Source organism: Rhincodon typus, chromosome 23 (assembly GCF_021869965.1).
Source record: "Rhincodon typus isolate 14 chromosome 23, sRhiTyp1.1, whole genome shotgun sequence".
Taxonomy (NCBI): Eukaryota; Metazoa; Chordata; class Chondrichthyes; order Orectolobiformes; family Rhincodontidae; genus Rhincodon; species Rhincodon typus.
In genome coordinates, this window is record NC_063354.1 from 21676079 (window position 1) to 21691724 (window position 15646).

At 38.0% G+C, this 15646-nt stretch overlaps 1 protein-coding gene across 1 annotated transcript in view; it reads right to left on the bottom strand.

Moving 5' to 3' along the window:
• Positions 1–15646, bottom strand: part of ccdc57 (coiled-coil domain containing 57) — a 159129-nt gene that overhangs the window by 116698 nt on the left and 26785 nt on the right. The window contains 3 exon segments of the mRNA XM_048611036.1: positions 109–115; positions 1362–1523; positions 2959–3060. Coding sequence (XP_048466993.1) covers positions 109–115; positions 1362–1523; positions 2959–3060 — 271 coding nt within the window.

The window sequence follows — 15646 nt, forward strand, 5'->3', positions numbered from 1 at the left end:
TGAATCAGGTTCTAACTAGCTCAGTTGGCTGGACAGCTGGTTTATGATGCAGAGTGATGCCAACAGCACGAGTTCAATTCCTGCACAGGCTGAGTTTACCGTAAGCACGCTCCTTCTCAACCCCTCGCCCAAGGCTTGGTGACCCTCCGTTTCAACCACTATCAGTCAGCACTCTCCAGTGAGAGAGCAGCCATATGGTCTGGTAAGACTATGGTGACTTTATTTCTTTTTTAAAAGCTAAAGCAGGATCACTTGTAACTGTGATGAAGGTTTTTATACTGTATTACTATTTAGAAACTTGGATGTAAAGTAGAGGTAAGCAGGCTTTGGATTTTAGTACCATGAAAGTCTTTTTTTTAATAGAAATGTTCAGAAAACTATTTGGAATAGTGAGCCAAAGACAGTCAAAGAAATAGTGTGACTTAAGCTAAATGACTCAACAAAATACGTGGTGAAATAATTACTGTTTATTGTTGACTTCAATCTTTATGATCCAGAAAAAGAGAAAGATAGAGATAGGAGGAGAGGCTAGGGGCCACCAACAGGTTGAGTTCAGATTTATTCCAGTATAAGGGCAGATTTTAGTTTGTGCAAATCTTTAGGGAATCAGAGCTGGAAAGAAATCTTAAGTTGATTTAGCAGTCTCAAAGCAGTCAAAAAAAAAATCAGACAAAAGTCACTGGGTTAGCCTGTGTATCTTGGGGAATCACACCTGGTGAATATGCAGTAAGCTTCTTGAAAGGAAATGTGCGAGATCTTGTCAGTTCAGTAAGAACTGTGAAGATATGAATTATACTTTACTGGAGTGGATTGTTTTATAAAAAGATACGGCCAGGAAAAAGGGTTGAATCTTACATTTTACAATTTATGATAAGATCTTTCCAAATTGGCATACTTGTGTTCTTTCTAATTGAATAAGCTTATGTTATTTTGTTTAAAAAAGAAACACTGATGCACTTGTACGAATGCATTGTGATTAATCACCACAGTAAACAAATTGCAAAAATAAAACATACGGGCCATCAAGCCTGAGTTCACTCTGGAATCTGACCAGCTTAGTATTAGTGCCAGCTGTGTTCAGAAACATAAGGCCATGGATGAGCAGATCTAAACCAATTTCAAGAAAAGAGAGTCTTAGACTTTCATTCCATTAGCCTAGAGGTGAAAGGCTGCCATAATCACTTCCAAAATACCTTGCTAGCCCTTTGAAAAACTTCATGTAGAAATTATACAGAATTGTTTAATGAAAATATCCTGTGGATAGTCCTCATACATTGACAAAACATACAAACAATGTTTGCAACCTTCTGGAAGTCATAACATAAGAAATTTTAATAAATTTGAACTTAATCATCCAGGACAAACCTGACATCTTTTAAGGTGACTATATCTTTCAGTTCACAGTCTTTTCTTTGAAGCTCTTTTTCCAGTTGACTGTTTGTTTTCTCTGCTGTAAGAAGTGACTCTGCAACTTTTGCTTCTGCCTCCTTCAAAAGTTGCATCTCGTTTGAAAGAAGTTTCACCTGCAGTAGTCAATTACAGGGCAACACAAAAACACTTGCTCATTCTTTTAAGACTAAGCTGAGGCAATATGCAAATACTACTATCTTTAAGTGACATCTTGTTAAAGAATTGATTTGGACATTCTGTAAGATACAACTACAAAGAACTGCATTCACAATTTTCACGGGAGTTTGACCCTAATTATCCATCCTTACATCAGCCAAACATAATTGAACATTTTTAATTATACAAGTTTGATGTCATCTCTTCCCTGTACTCCTCTTCTTTGATTACACATCTCTTCTTTTCCATTCCCTCCTCCATGATACATTCAATGCCAATCAGATATCATCTAGCATGATTCATATATGACAGGGAAGAGGAGAAGAGTTTGTTGCAGAAAGACAGAGGAGTAGAGAAGTTAGTTGAGAGCAGAGTCACTCAAGATCATTGAACATAGGTCCAAAGGAATCAAAATTTGTGGTCTTCTACTAAATTACAAACGTGGATCTCCTGCAGTAACCTTTGCATCAGAGGTTTCCCTTATGGCAAGAGCATGCTTTCTTTTGGGAAATTGAATCATGCTGCCTTGAATTTGCTCACAGAAATGCAAAAATACAATAGGAATGTGATTGAAATTAGACACTTTTTATTTTCACAATTTTTTTCAATCTTTCTGAAGATGCACTGAGTGATACCTTAGTCAGATGATAAGATAGAGATAGTGACTTCATTTTATAACCACTATTCCCATTTTTCTTGCACTCCTACCATTAAACTCAAAGTTCCTTTCTGTTCCACTCAGTTTCTCTTTGATATTCTTTTCTTTAGCCTTTACCTTTAACTTGGATTTATGAATCTCATTCACCATACCCTCCTCCTTCTCTATTAGCTTAAAGAGGCTTTTTTAAAAACCTGCTTTGGCCCTATTTGCTGGTGGATTGAAAGGTCAACCCTCCAATTTGTACAGCTACACAGAGTGGATGAATGATGCTATTAGGAGGTGTTGATCAATGAAAAAGTATTTCTGAAGGACTAAACTGTATCGCAAATAATACTTAAGACACAGCAAAAATTACTATAGTGGACTACATATTATTTTTGTTTGAAACAGATATTAGGCCAAACTTGTAAACAGAAGTAGTTATTCAAATCAAGATAAATTCATCCAAAGTGAATCGCAAAGGGAGTAGAACATTTTCGCAGAGTCTTGGAAGAGAAGCTTTTTAAAAATTTATTTTTTGGCCGAAGTGGACATTGTCTAAAGCATGCTTATGTAACAGACCTTGATACAGCTGCTCAGACATGCATGGAAATGGACTGAATTATAAACTTTTCCTGTCTAGATCTGCAGGTAGTCAATCGACAGCTGACATTATGTTATTTCTCTTTCAGAAAGTTAAGCTTTGGATCTTTTGATGTAATAGGAAATAACAATGGAAATTTCCCACAAACCTTTAGTTCACTGGTAAGTACTGCATTACTCATTTCATCTGCTCGGAGTGTAAACTCATGCTCTCGACATTTCATCACAGCATCAAACTCTGCCAACATTTCCTGAAAGAAAGAAAGAAAATGTTCAAATGGATGCAGAAATGTTAAATTAGCTTAAATTAAACCATTTCTGAAGTTCAGAATGCAACACAATTCACATTCTAATCATTTTTATTGAATAACGTATGTTGATTTAAAACATTTTTGAAAACCCATGTGTAATAACAGCAAGAAAGACTTGCATTTACTATTTGCTTTTCGTGAACATCAGATGTCTGAAAGCACTTTACAGCCAATGAAGTACTCTCGAAGTGTTATTAGTGTAGTATATAAGGCAGTACAATTGCATGTAACAATCACCGAAAAACAGCAACTTAGTTATGATTACATAATCTAAATTTTATCATGTTGCTTATGAACATACATGCATAGAAATAACATATGTATGAGTCACAAAATGTCAATACACAGGTACAGCAAATATTGAGAGATTATTGAATGCCAATTTTAATTACAAGAAGAATTGAACAAAGAAGTAAGAATGTTATACTTAAGCAATACAGGTGAGACTACAATTTGAAAACTCTGTAGATCTGAGATCCTTATTTAAGGAAGGAAGGATGCAAATACGTTGGAGTCAGCTCAGAAGTTCACTAAATTGGTACCTGTGATAAATGGCTTATCAAAAGAGGAAAGCTTGGTTAGACTGGACTCATTTCCACTGCAGTTTAGAAGGAAATGTTCTGGGAAGGACCCATTCTGAGGAAGGGTCACTGGACTCGAAACGTTAACTCCGTTTTTTCTTTCACAGATGCTGCCAGACCTGCTGAGCTTTTCCAGCAACTTCTGTTTTTGTTCCCGATTTACAGCATCCGCAGTTCTTTCGGTTTTTATTTCCAAGTTTAGAAGATGATGGGCGACAATGATTAAATTATATAAGATCCTGAATTGTCTTGATAAGGTGGATATGGAACGGATGCTTCTTCTTGTGTGAGCCCCCAAAACTTCTTTTGTTGGTGGTGGTGGGTGGAGGTGGTGGCAGTTCTTTAAAATTACGGATTGCCTTTTTAGGACAGAGATGAGGAGAATTTTCTCTCTCCCAGGTGTTGTTCAACTTTGGAACTCTTGCTTCTAAAGGCAGTGAAGGTGGAATCATTGAGGAGGAAATAGATTTCTGGTAAGGAACCAAGTAAGTGGGAATATGGAATTCAAAACACAAAAAATATCAGTAATTTTATGATTCCCACTGATGTTATTACATTACAATCCAAATTCCAGAATTATGTTTGGTTTGATAGATTTTTTTAAAGTTAATTTAACAGAGGTCTTTTGCTGAGATATAAGCACAGCAGACTGCAGATTTGATTATAACATAGAACAGAAGTTTATTGCATTAAAGAAATTAAAAGTAAGTAGTCTAAATATAGTCGTTGGAATACATGTCAACACACATGGAAATAGAAAGTCCCATCTATTCCCCATTTGAGTTCTTGTAAAATAACGGCAAAGAATTTTTCCTTCATGATCTATTTGACAAGTAGCAAATAACATTTGCGCTACACTTGTACCAGGCAACGACCAACTCCAACAGGAGAGAATCCAATGTCCCTTCCCATTCATTCCCATCACTGAATTCCCCCATTATCAACATTCTTGAAGGGGGTAAACCATTGATCAGAAACTGAACTGGACAAGCCATAGAAATACTGCCACAATGAAAGCAGCTAAAAGGCTAGGAATCCTGCAGTGAATAACTCATTCCTGACTCCACAGAGCCTCTCCTTTATTTGGCTTAGTATGATGGAATACTCCCTCATTACCTGGACAAGTGGAAATCCAAAAACACTCAAGAAGCTTGATACCATCCAGGTCAAACCAACCCACTTAGCTGGCACCATAATTATGATCTCACCACAGACACTTAGTAGTAGTGTAAATAATTTACAACATACACTGCAGAAATTCCCAAACACACCTTCCAATCCTATGACCACTACTATTTAGAGGGACAAGGGGCAGCAGATACATGGGGACACCACCACCTGCAAGTTCCCGTCCAAGCTGTAAATCATCCTGACTTGGAAATATATCATCATTCCCTCAGTGTCAGTGAATCAAAATCCTAGAACTTCCTCCTTAACAGCAGGTGGATCTACCTACAGCACATGAACTACAGTGGTTCAAGAAAGCATCTCATGACCACCTCCAAGGACAACTGGAGATGGACAATAAATGCTGCCCTATCCAGTGAAGCCTGCATCCCATGAATGAACATATATAGAAAAACTCAAACTGTCAAGCAATAAGATTGGTTAGCAGCTCTAGGAATCTCGGCAGTGCCAAAACTCAGCAACACACACTTCTGGAACATCCGGGAGGCATAGCCAGAAGAGTGATGACCGCCAGAGTGAGACATGTCACAGGGTTTTAGGGCAGGTAGTCTAAGATGCAGGAAGAGGGAAAGCAAACAGTCAGGAATGAAGAAGGGAGGGGGCAGGGGCCTTTGATTTGTCCAAGGAACCTCCAATTCATCTATCTCCCCTTCCTTCAAACCTTATCAAAGAAGCCTTTTCAAATGTGGCCTTCACACTCTAGCCTGTCTGCCACTGCAAAGCATTTTAGATATTTTACTAACCAACCTGTTCAGAGATGGCACTGCACACTTCTAGAGTAGGTGGTTCAGAGGTAGGGACATGTCACTGCACCACAAGAGTCATCTGCAAAGCATTTGAGAGTGGAGATGGATTAATTAAATGCTAATTCACTCTCTCCAGGGACAATCTGGTTTGATCAATGTGTGTCAGAAATTCTGGCTAATTGACCAGCCAAACTAGAATCTTTGCAGTGAATAATCGGCAAACTATTGAATCATGTGGTGCGCCACAGCCAAGTGCATCATATCACAGGATGCTTCTGCAGCAGAGGATCACATGGGGTGATCAGGATTGGTAATCTTGGTTTACCGTTATTTCTCAAACAAAGGATGTTAAAGTTAGTGTAGTGATTTGTAGCAGTCCAGCAGAGATCAGGGAAATCAGCAACAGTTAACAGTTCAAACCAAAGGGTTTTCCTGGTCTCTCATTTACTCAACTGGATCAAGCTTCTGAATCATAAAGTAGTTCCACAGGATGCTATTTTAATGCTTTCACAATATTGCATGTGTAACCCATTCATATTGCAGATAGCTTTTGTGAGGTTTAAAGTAAAGGTTATCTGTTCTCAAACATTTGCTCCAAATTCAATATAACTTATAAGCACAAAGATTTAAATACAGATGAAAGCAATATTCTAGTTTATGATTATCAGGCTCTAATAGGTCTCTTGTCCACAGTGGTAGTGTCCTGGGTTGGGTTCAAGTCCAACCTGCTCCAGTGATGGAATTAATCAAGATGCTATCATTACCTTCTTCCTTCCTCTTGGAAGGAAAACTAAAAATCGCCCAGAAGTTGCATGTGTCTGAATATTGGATTAGAAAGATCAGGCTTGGCTATGTGATGGAATAGGCTGCCAATACACCATGGAATCTAATAGATAATTCATTGGTACCTCATTTAAATGTGCATTTAGACCCTTGGAGACCTGCTTTTTAGCAGAGGGGTCAAAGTAGAAAAAAAACACAGCCTTGATTTTATTTTCAGATGAACTTTGCTTATTTGTAAAACAAACAGCATAGATAAGAATATACGAAGATGCTACTATGCAGAATACAACTTCAACAAGCAAGAAAGTTTACACATAGAAGTATCTAATTTTGAACATATGTTTCTAGTGAACCTCCATTTGAAATTTATTTGCATCATGTGTGTGCGCGTGTGTGTTTTTCAGGGAACTCAATACAATTTCAAAATAATTTACAGGACAGAGTAAAGAAACAGTCACCAATTCCACTCCAAGTACAGCAGGTAATGGCAAAAACGATAAGAAATGTATTCATTAAACTGCAAGGGAGAAATAATAGACAGCTGAATAAAGCATCAGTACTGGGGCACAGCTTACAATATATGGCCCAAATATGCCGGGAGGATAAGGAATAAATTAATGAGTTGCGGACACCAATTCAAATTGCAAATTATGATATAGTAGTAGAAACAGGACTGCAGAATGGTTGGGATTGGGAACTAAAATTTAAGGTTTACAGGATGGATAGGGAAAATAGCAGAGGAGGTGGAGGCACTTTACTGATTAAAAACAAAATTACTTCAATGGTGAAGGAGAATATAACGAGGGAAAGCATTCAGCGGAGACCATATGGGTGGAACTGAGGAACAGTTAAAGGATCTAAAACTGTAATAGCGGTTGTGTATGGACCCCCTCGAAGCAGCTCAGAAGTGTGAGATTGTACAAAAACAGAAATTAGGCAAATGTGTAGCAAAGCCAGTGTAGTATTAATTGGGGGATTTTAACTTTAACATAGATTGGGAGACGCAGACAATTACCTGTCAGAAAGGTAGCTAATTTCTGGGATAGTTTCCTACAGCAAAATGTCCAAAATGCAACAAATCAGACAAGCAATATTGGATTTAGTCAGTAACCTAATTGTGTGTGATCATTTATCAAAGTGATCTTAACATAATGAGTTCAATATAGCGTTTGAAAGCAAAAAGCATGAATCAGCTACTCAGAGTTTTAGATTTAGGCAAGGCTGACTTTAACAAGATGAAACACTGTCCACAGTAAACTGGGAAAATCTGATAATGAGTAAAATGACTGACGAAACATTTAATATTTAAAGAAACATTTAACAATACAAAACCAATTTATATGCCTGACAGGGAAAAGCCCCACAGAAAAACAGCCATGGACAACTGGAGATAAAGAACAGCATAAAACTAAAATAAAGGACTTATAAAAATGCAAAAAAACCCAGCACAAATCCTGCTGAAGGGGAAAATACAAGACCAACAAAAGGACCACAAAGCAGCTTATAACAGTGAATAAGAGGGGTTCTGAAAGGAAATTTGCCAGGGACAGAGTCAATAAGAAGAAATTTTATAGCTATACAAAAGGGAAGCAGATGGTCAGACGTGACCCCACCACAATGTTCTGTATCTGTAAAATCTTCCTTTACAGTCCTGTTTTGTCACCATCACCTGGATACATTGTTACAATCTCTCTACCTTAATTAGTTTGTACAATTTTGAATTACTTATTACTTTGGCTAGACCCTCAGCATCCGACTCTTATACCTATCATATTATTCCAGTCATTTGGTTTGTCTCCAGCACCACCTTATCTTTAAAATTTTTTGTAATTATCTCTCTGCCTCATTTAAATAGATTATAGGTCATCCCTTTGCTTGTTATCCAGTTGTTGACACTTTACTCACACCGTCTAACACTTCGGATCACCTGCAGGGACTTATCATTCAACACTCTGCTCTTTTGATTTCTCTGCCTATAAATTCTGTATTCTGTGTTCTGTGTGCTTACCTCTCACTTCACCTGACAAAGGGGCGGCGCATCGCAAGCTTGTGATTTCAAATAAACCTGTTGGACTATAACCTGGTGTCGTGTGGCTTCTGACTTTTTACAAAACCCTGATTAGACCCCACTTGGTGTACAGAGAGCAGATCTGGGCACCACACCATAGGAAAGATACATTTGCCTAGGAGGAAGCACAACATAGGTTTACAAGAATGGATTGCTTGACTTCAGGGGTTAGGTTGGGGGGGGAAAATTATGCAAATTAGACCTGTTTTCTCTAGAGTTTAGAAGATTAAGTGGTGATCTGTGTGAAATCTTCAAGATATTAACAGGAAAAGACAAGATCGATAAAGATCAAGTATTTCCACTGGTTGTGGATTCTAAGACTAGGAGGCATAGTCTGAGAATTAGGGCCAGACAATTCAGGAGGGATGTCAGGGAGGATTCCAACACAAAGGGTCATAGATATTTGGAACTCTTCCACAAAACAGCAGTGGATGCTAGATCAGTTATTAAATTTTAAATCTGAGATAGAAAAAAAAACTATAAAGGAATATGGCCAAAGGCAGGTATGTGGAGTAGGCCATAGCTAAGCCATAAGCCATGATCTTAATGAATGGTGGAACAGGCTCGAGGGGCTGAATGGCCTACTCTTCCTATGAAAGTCTTCTGTTTCAGTTTATCACTGCAAACCTGGGATGGCAACAACAGTCCACATTTACTGGAGTACTTTAAAGTTCTGACAGCCTGTGGGATTAACGCATGAGAAACAGTTTGCTGCCAAGCATGGAACAGCAAACTATGCTGCATGTGAAGGAGCTTAAGACAAGGTTCCTTGACAGGCAAGGGTGGTGAAATGTATAAATTCACTCAACCACGTTTACAATGGTCTTGTGTGTCATCTGTGTCACTTGTTTTATAGGAATAAATTATCACAGTTTATGATTATAACACAACCACAATAATAATTTGATTGGAAGAGAGCAAAAGGGCTAATTTAACTTCTGCTGGATCTATGTTTGTCACTGCTACATAGCTTTACTACATTCTATGCATACCATACAGTAAAAGGTAAAAATGGTATAAAATGGGAGAGTGAATCAAGCTTTAGCATTACTCAGGTGGGAATTACGCTTCAATAAAGACAATTTTGCTTGATGGACGCGTTCGGTTGTAACTCGGTTAATTAATTTGAACAAGAAAGCAATCCCACAGAGGGTGCCCCTTTCAAAAGGTTAGAACACCAATCTGATCATACACCTTCAAAATAAACCTGATGCATTTGAGCTGTTAGTCTTTAGTTTGTATTTCATTCTTGTTAATGTTTATTTGGTTAAAGATTTGTATTTAAAATTCTGCGAAAGGTGAATATAACCTGCGTAAGCCTGCACAGACCTCTTCACCAGCACAATGTTTCTCAAACATTTAGATGCAGGGCCTTTTTTCAAACAGATCAGTCACAATAGACCTCCATTTAAAATTATATATATAATTATCCCAGAACAAATGTAATGTATAACAAAGCTTTTACGAGAATTAGAATTTAAGAATACAGGCAATTTGAGTACCATTTTGCTGATGTGCAGAGGAATGAGACAGACCTGCCAAGCAGCAACTTATATTTATAAAGCATTTTCATATTCAATAATCCAGAGGCAAGTACAATTCAACGCCATTAATACTCAATAGATAACTGTTTCAGGTCAAATAACACAGTGGCAGTACAATTGATTCAAGGACACCCTATACAAGAGCATTACAACCTTCGACATTGCCAACCAACTCTCTTTGGGAAAACACTGAAGTCAAATAACTCATGTGGAGCCAAATTCAGAAATTTGATTCAATGTTCTTTGAAGGCCAATCTGTGCCAAACACACAACAATCATAATGTCTAGAGGAAGACGAGGTCACAATCACAAAAGACTGCCCAGACACAAACAAAGTGAACTGACAGTTCCATGGATGTTCATGCCAATCTCATATTGAACTTTTCAGTAACAAGAGGGCTCACAAAGAATAAATTCATTTACAACTTGGACACACTCAAATTATGTTGAGTTTAACCACCCCATTTGATTACATACCAACTGAATTGCTTTTAAAGCATGGTAACTGATTGCTTGCTAATTGATATGATCATTTAAGAAATAAAATTTCCAAACAGCTATTGGCCAAATCAATACTAAAAGCAGTCTTATTACATTCAGATGCTCAGCAGGGTGAAAGCAGGTTATTATTTTACTTTCGAAAAAAATTACTTTGCACAAATATAAAATCTCATACAAATAGTTTTTATTTCAAGAAAGGAGGAAACATGGAGTTAAAGTAGTCACAATGATTATTCAACCACAGATCGAGGCAAGTGAATGAATGATTTTATTCTCATGTGTGTTTCACAGTAAGAATACAATAAAATAGTGAAAAGCTTTCATTTGTCACCATGATTCAGTGCCATTTTGAATAATTTAAGAATAAGGAAAAAGAAAGATATAGCTTAAAGAGAGTCCATCAGTCCTGAGCCAGCTTACCACCAATGATGCCTGTGCTGCCATCCCTCCTCCACTGCTTCACTGCCATCTACACCAGATCCAACCAACAAAGTCACAGATCCTCAGCCGACATCTTTCGCCGCTGTGCCTACCTTAATTTATTGCCTCCGCTGTTGCTTGCCACACAATCCAAGTCATGATGGATTGAGTAATTGTGTCAGAGTTTGGTGATGAAATTCTTTCGAGATTCTCACCTGCTAGTCCACATGTAATATTCTAACTGCATTGTGAGAGCGCCATCACCACACAAACTGCAGCAACCTTTGTGGAATAAATGTTGGGATGTCATGTAGAGGTCGTACAGGACACTGGTGAAACCTTTTCTGGAGTACTGTGTACAGTTCTGGTCACCCTGCTATAGTAAGAATACTATTAAATTGGACAGGGTTCAGAAAAGATTTACCAGGATGTTGCCAGGAATAGAAAGTTTGAGTTATAAAGATAGGCTGAATGGACTGGAGCATAGGAGGTTAAGGGATGACCTTAGAGGTTTATAAAATCATGAGAGGCGTAGACAAGTTGAATAGCAAGGATCTTTTCCCTAGGGTGAGGAGTTCAAAACGAGGGGACATATTTTTAAGGGGAGACGTGTTTCTAAGTTGGATACAGTAATTGTGAAGTGGAAGGCAGGAAGCTAAAATGTGTGGCTCCTTTAAGAGATTTGTGCTTTGTCTGTACTTGGAAATTTAAAAAAAAATGTATGGCTGTGAGCAGCAGCTGAAGTTGCCAGTACACAGACCCTCAAAAAGTAAAACAAGTATATCAAAAATGCTTTACAGGTGGCAGGCAAAACAAGCAGTCTTCTTTTGATATTGTGACGAGTTTGAATTTGGACAATTAATTTAAAATCAAACTCAGCAAATCAAAGCTGATTGAATTTAAATCTGATGGTGTTGACAACCTGAAACCAATCATATTATAATAATTCAATTATGTCATTATAGGTATTTGGAAAATCAGAGAGAGCCAACTGCCATCTGAATGAGAGACAACTGCCAGAGTTAGCACAATTCAGCTCTCAGAGAAAGCCCATCTAATCAAAGGTACCACGGTATTTTAGCTCAAAGTCCTCATTGAAGAAATTATAGAGGTAAAACACCCCTGACAGCAGAATTAAAGGCGTTTGTGAAGGGAGCGGAGACGACAGAAGATTTCAGAAGACAGTGTATGTGAACTTAATCTCTAAGTTATAAATGTACTGCTTCTTATTAATTGGGTTTATATTAGTGGGACTTGTTTTTATTTAAAACAGCGTTCAAGTAGTATTTAGACCAGCTAACGAGTAGTTAGTAGCCTAAGGGGGAATTGTTGGTTTGTAGGCAATTTTGTTAATTTGTTCATTTTTGGGTTAAATAAATGAATTGTTTCTTGTTACTTGTAAAGTGGAGATTAGGGATTTTCTTTCTTTTAGCCGTTCTTTTAATAGATTACGAGGGGAAAGACGAGCCTCCCTGGGTGTTTAGGGAGTAATTATTAGAGGGGAACCCCTACTCCTGTCATAACAGATTGGGACTTGTGTTTTAGTTTAATCAGAGGGTTTCAGCCATTCCCCATCGTAATGGAGGAGAAAGATTTAAAAAGGACATGAGGGGCAACTGTTTTTACACAGGGTGGTTTATATGTGGAATGAACTGCCAGAGAAAGTGGTCAATGAAGGTAAAATTATAACATTTAAAAGACATTTGGATAAGTACAGGATAAAGGAAAGGTGTAGAGGGATAAAGGCCAAACTCCAAGTGGAAGTCGGGATGGACTAGTTGGACCGAAGGGTCTGTTTCCATGCTGTATAGCTCTACAAGTAAAATTGTGCATACTGGAAAAGTACTATTTTTTCTAAAGACATGGAAACAAGACAGATGAGTCACATGTAAGAAACTTGCATCTCCTGTTCTAATTCACACTTTTTTTTTTGAGAAATAGCCTATATTATACATAAAAGAGGTTCCCTGTAAATATCTAGCTTGGAAAAGACAAATGCAGCCAGAGTCAAAATCTCAAACCATATTTCAATATTTACTTAGCAGAGCAATAGAAACAGAAAAAAAAAATCATTAATAAAAGACCAGAAGACTTCTGCTCTTCCAGTTTCCTCCTCAGCATTACTACTAAACACATCAGAGAAATATCCAGTCACTGAGAACTCAAGGATTCTGCCCAATTTCATGACTGCTGAGACACATGGTATCAACTAAACAGCCATGGTCTCAGGTCCAACTATAACAAATCATGGATTCCAAAAACATTTAAAGTGCATAGTTTTTATTTTCCAATTGTACTAAATACTCCCCATTTTCAAATACATACCTGTGTTTGTGTATGCTGAATGTCATCATATTTTTATTCTTTGTTCTGATTTCATAACTAAATTCCTCCTTCTATCACTCAGGAAAATCCTGGAGGAGGTTGCAGATTGTATGGAGTCCAACTCTACTGATGGCCTACAGAGTCTCAAGGTAGCCAGTCTTTAGTCACTAAATCTATTCGAAGTCAATCCCACTTAGCATGGTGACAATGCTATACAACACCATAGATTATTTCCTCAATGTGAAGATGCGACCATCTGCACAAGGTTTGTGCAGTGGTCATTGCTACCAATATTATCGTGGATAGATACATTCGTAGCAGGCAGATTGGTGAGGATGTGATCAAACACATTTATTCTTCCTATTGGTCCCTACTCCACCTTCCGAAGACTCAAGGTGACAATTACATCCTGTAGGACTCGACCAGCTTGTGATCAGCAGAGGTGCTGTCGAGCCATTCCTGGCGATGGACACTGAATTCCCTCAGAGTAAATGCTGCATCCTAGCCACTCTCCGTTCTTCCATGAGACATCATGGGGTTTGGATTTGGAGGACATCCAGGGCAATTCCCTCCAAACTGAATACTACTGCAGCAGGAGACAGTTAGGAATAAACAACAATGCTGTATCTGGAGTCACGTGTAGGCCAGACCAGGAGAGGACAAAGTTTCCTTCCTTAAAAAGGACATTAGTAAGACAGGGGAATTATGAAAGTCAACAATTTCACGCTCATCATTAGACTTTTAAACTTCAAATTTTTACCAAGTTCAATTTCCAAGATCTACAGTGGTGGGATTTGAATACAGGTCCCTAGAACAGGTCTCTGGGTTACTAGTCCAGCAACAATGGCACTAAGCCTCTCCTGAATTGAGAGCTTGAGCCCTCTGTTTTGAATGTTTACTTTACCATAAGCAGTATCAACATTCTATCCATTAACACCACAGGGGTACAGCGTTTCTCCCCGACAGTTGACTGAAGTCACATGTCTTCTTAGAAATTATATATTGAGATCACTGTCCGAATGAGTTTGACCTTGCAAACAAAAACCTTTACAGAACTAACTCAAATTCAGTCTCTATCACACACACAATGATTTTGTGCTCTGATGTTGCAGCTGTTAAAGCTGTTGCAGTATAAAGTTATTTGCTTTCAAATCCCTTGGAATAGTGCCTTGCAGTTTCTTTTAAGGATGTAAAAACAAAAAAAAAGTGTACATTTTGATAAGGTAAACTTCTGTCATACTTAGAATTATCAAATGGAAGCAATAAGATGGGATTGACAAGAAGGACCAAGACAAAGTTAAGATCCTACATGATTTGTACAATTCTCAATGACATCACAATCTGACAAAAAAATAAAATCACCAACAAGAAAAACAGTAACCATCAAGGACAATAGATGCTCAAAATCAAACACAGACAAAGAGCCCAAAGGTGCAAAGCAAGATTGCAAAGCTTTAGAAAGTTGTCAACAGGCAGGACATGAAGGCTCCCAATTATAGATCTCTGATCTGTTTACAACCTGAAAATCAATGGTGCTGTATCCACCTTCTCAGCAGACAGCAATTCTATCCTGTTGAACAGATATGCAACTTACTTTCAGTGGGCAAAGCAGTTTAATAATTTTCTGAACTAAGATGGCAAAGTGTGCAGTGTTGTAATTGAAGCATTGTTGCATTCTGGATGAGCTTGCCCTCAGTTCGTCTCAAGTCAAAATCACCAAACCTAAAAAGCAACTGTCAATGGGTAAGCCTCCAGGAGCTGATGGGATTCCATCTGACGTAATTAAATATGGTGTACACAAAATTACAGCATTGTACTCTTGTTGGACAAGGAACAATTGACAGAATCTTTGCAGCATGTCAAATTCAAGAAAAGTCCCACAAACAGAACATGGACCTCTACATGGAATTTGTTTACCTGACCAAAGCTTTTGATACATTAAACCACCAAGTTCTGAAGACAATGGTCACCCTGAATAGATGATCAAGGTCAACTAATCATTACACTGCCAGGGTGGTGCACAATGGTATCTTATTGGGAAGATGGTAGTGTAGTGATAATGTCACTGGCGTAGCAACACAGAACCCAAGGTTAATGGTCTGAGGATATGGATTAGAATTCATCGTTTTAGATGGTGAAATTTAAAAATTTGGACTAAAAGAAGTCAAATGAAGATTATGTAACTTGCTACCATATGTCAACTGCAGAAGTAAGAGTGAGAAATTTTCCTAATCACTCATGGGATGAAACTAAATAATAACAAAACAATTGACTGGAAAAGAGATAGTAGGAACTGCAGATGCTGGAGAATCTGAGATAACAAGGTGTAGAGCTGGATGAACACAGCAGGCCAAGCAGCATCAGAGGAGC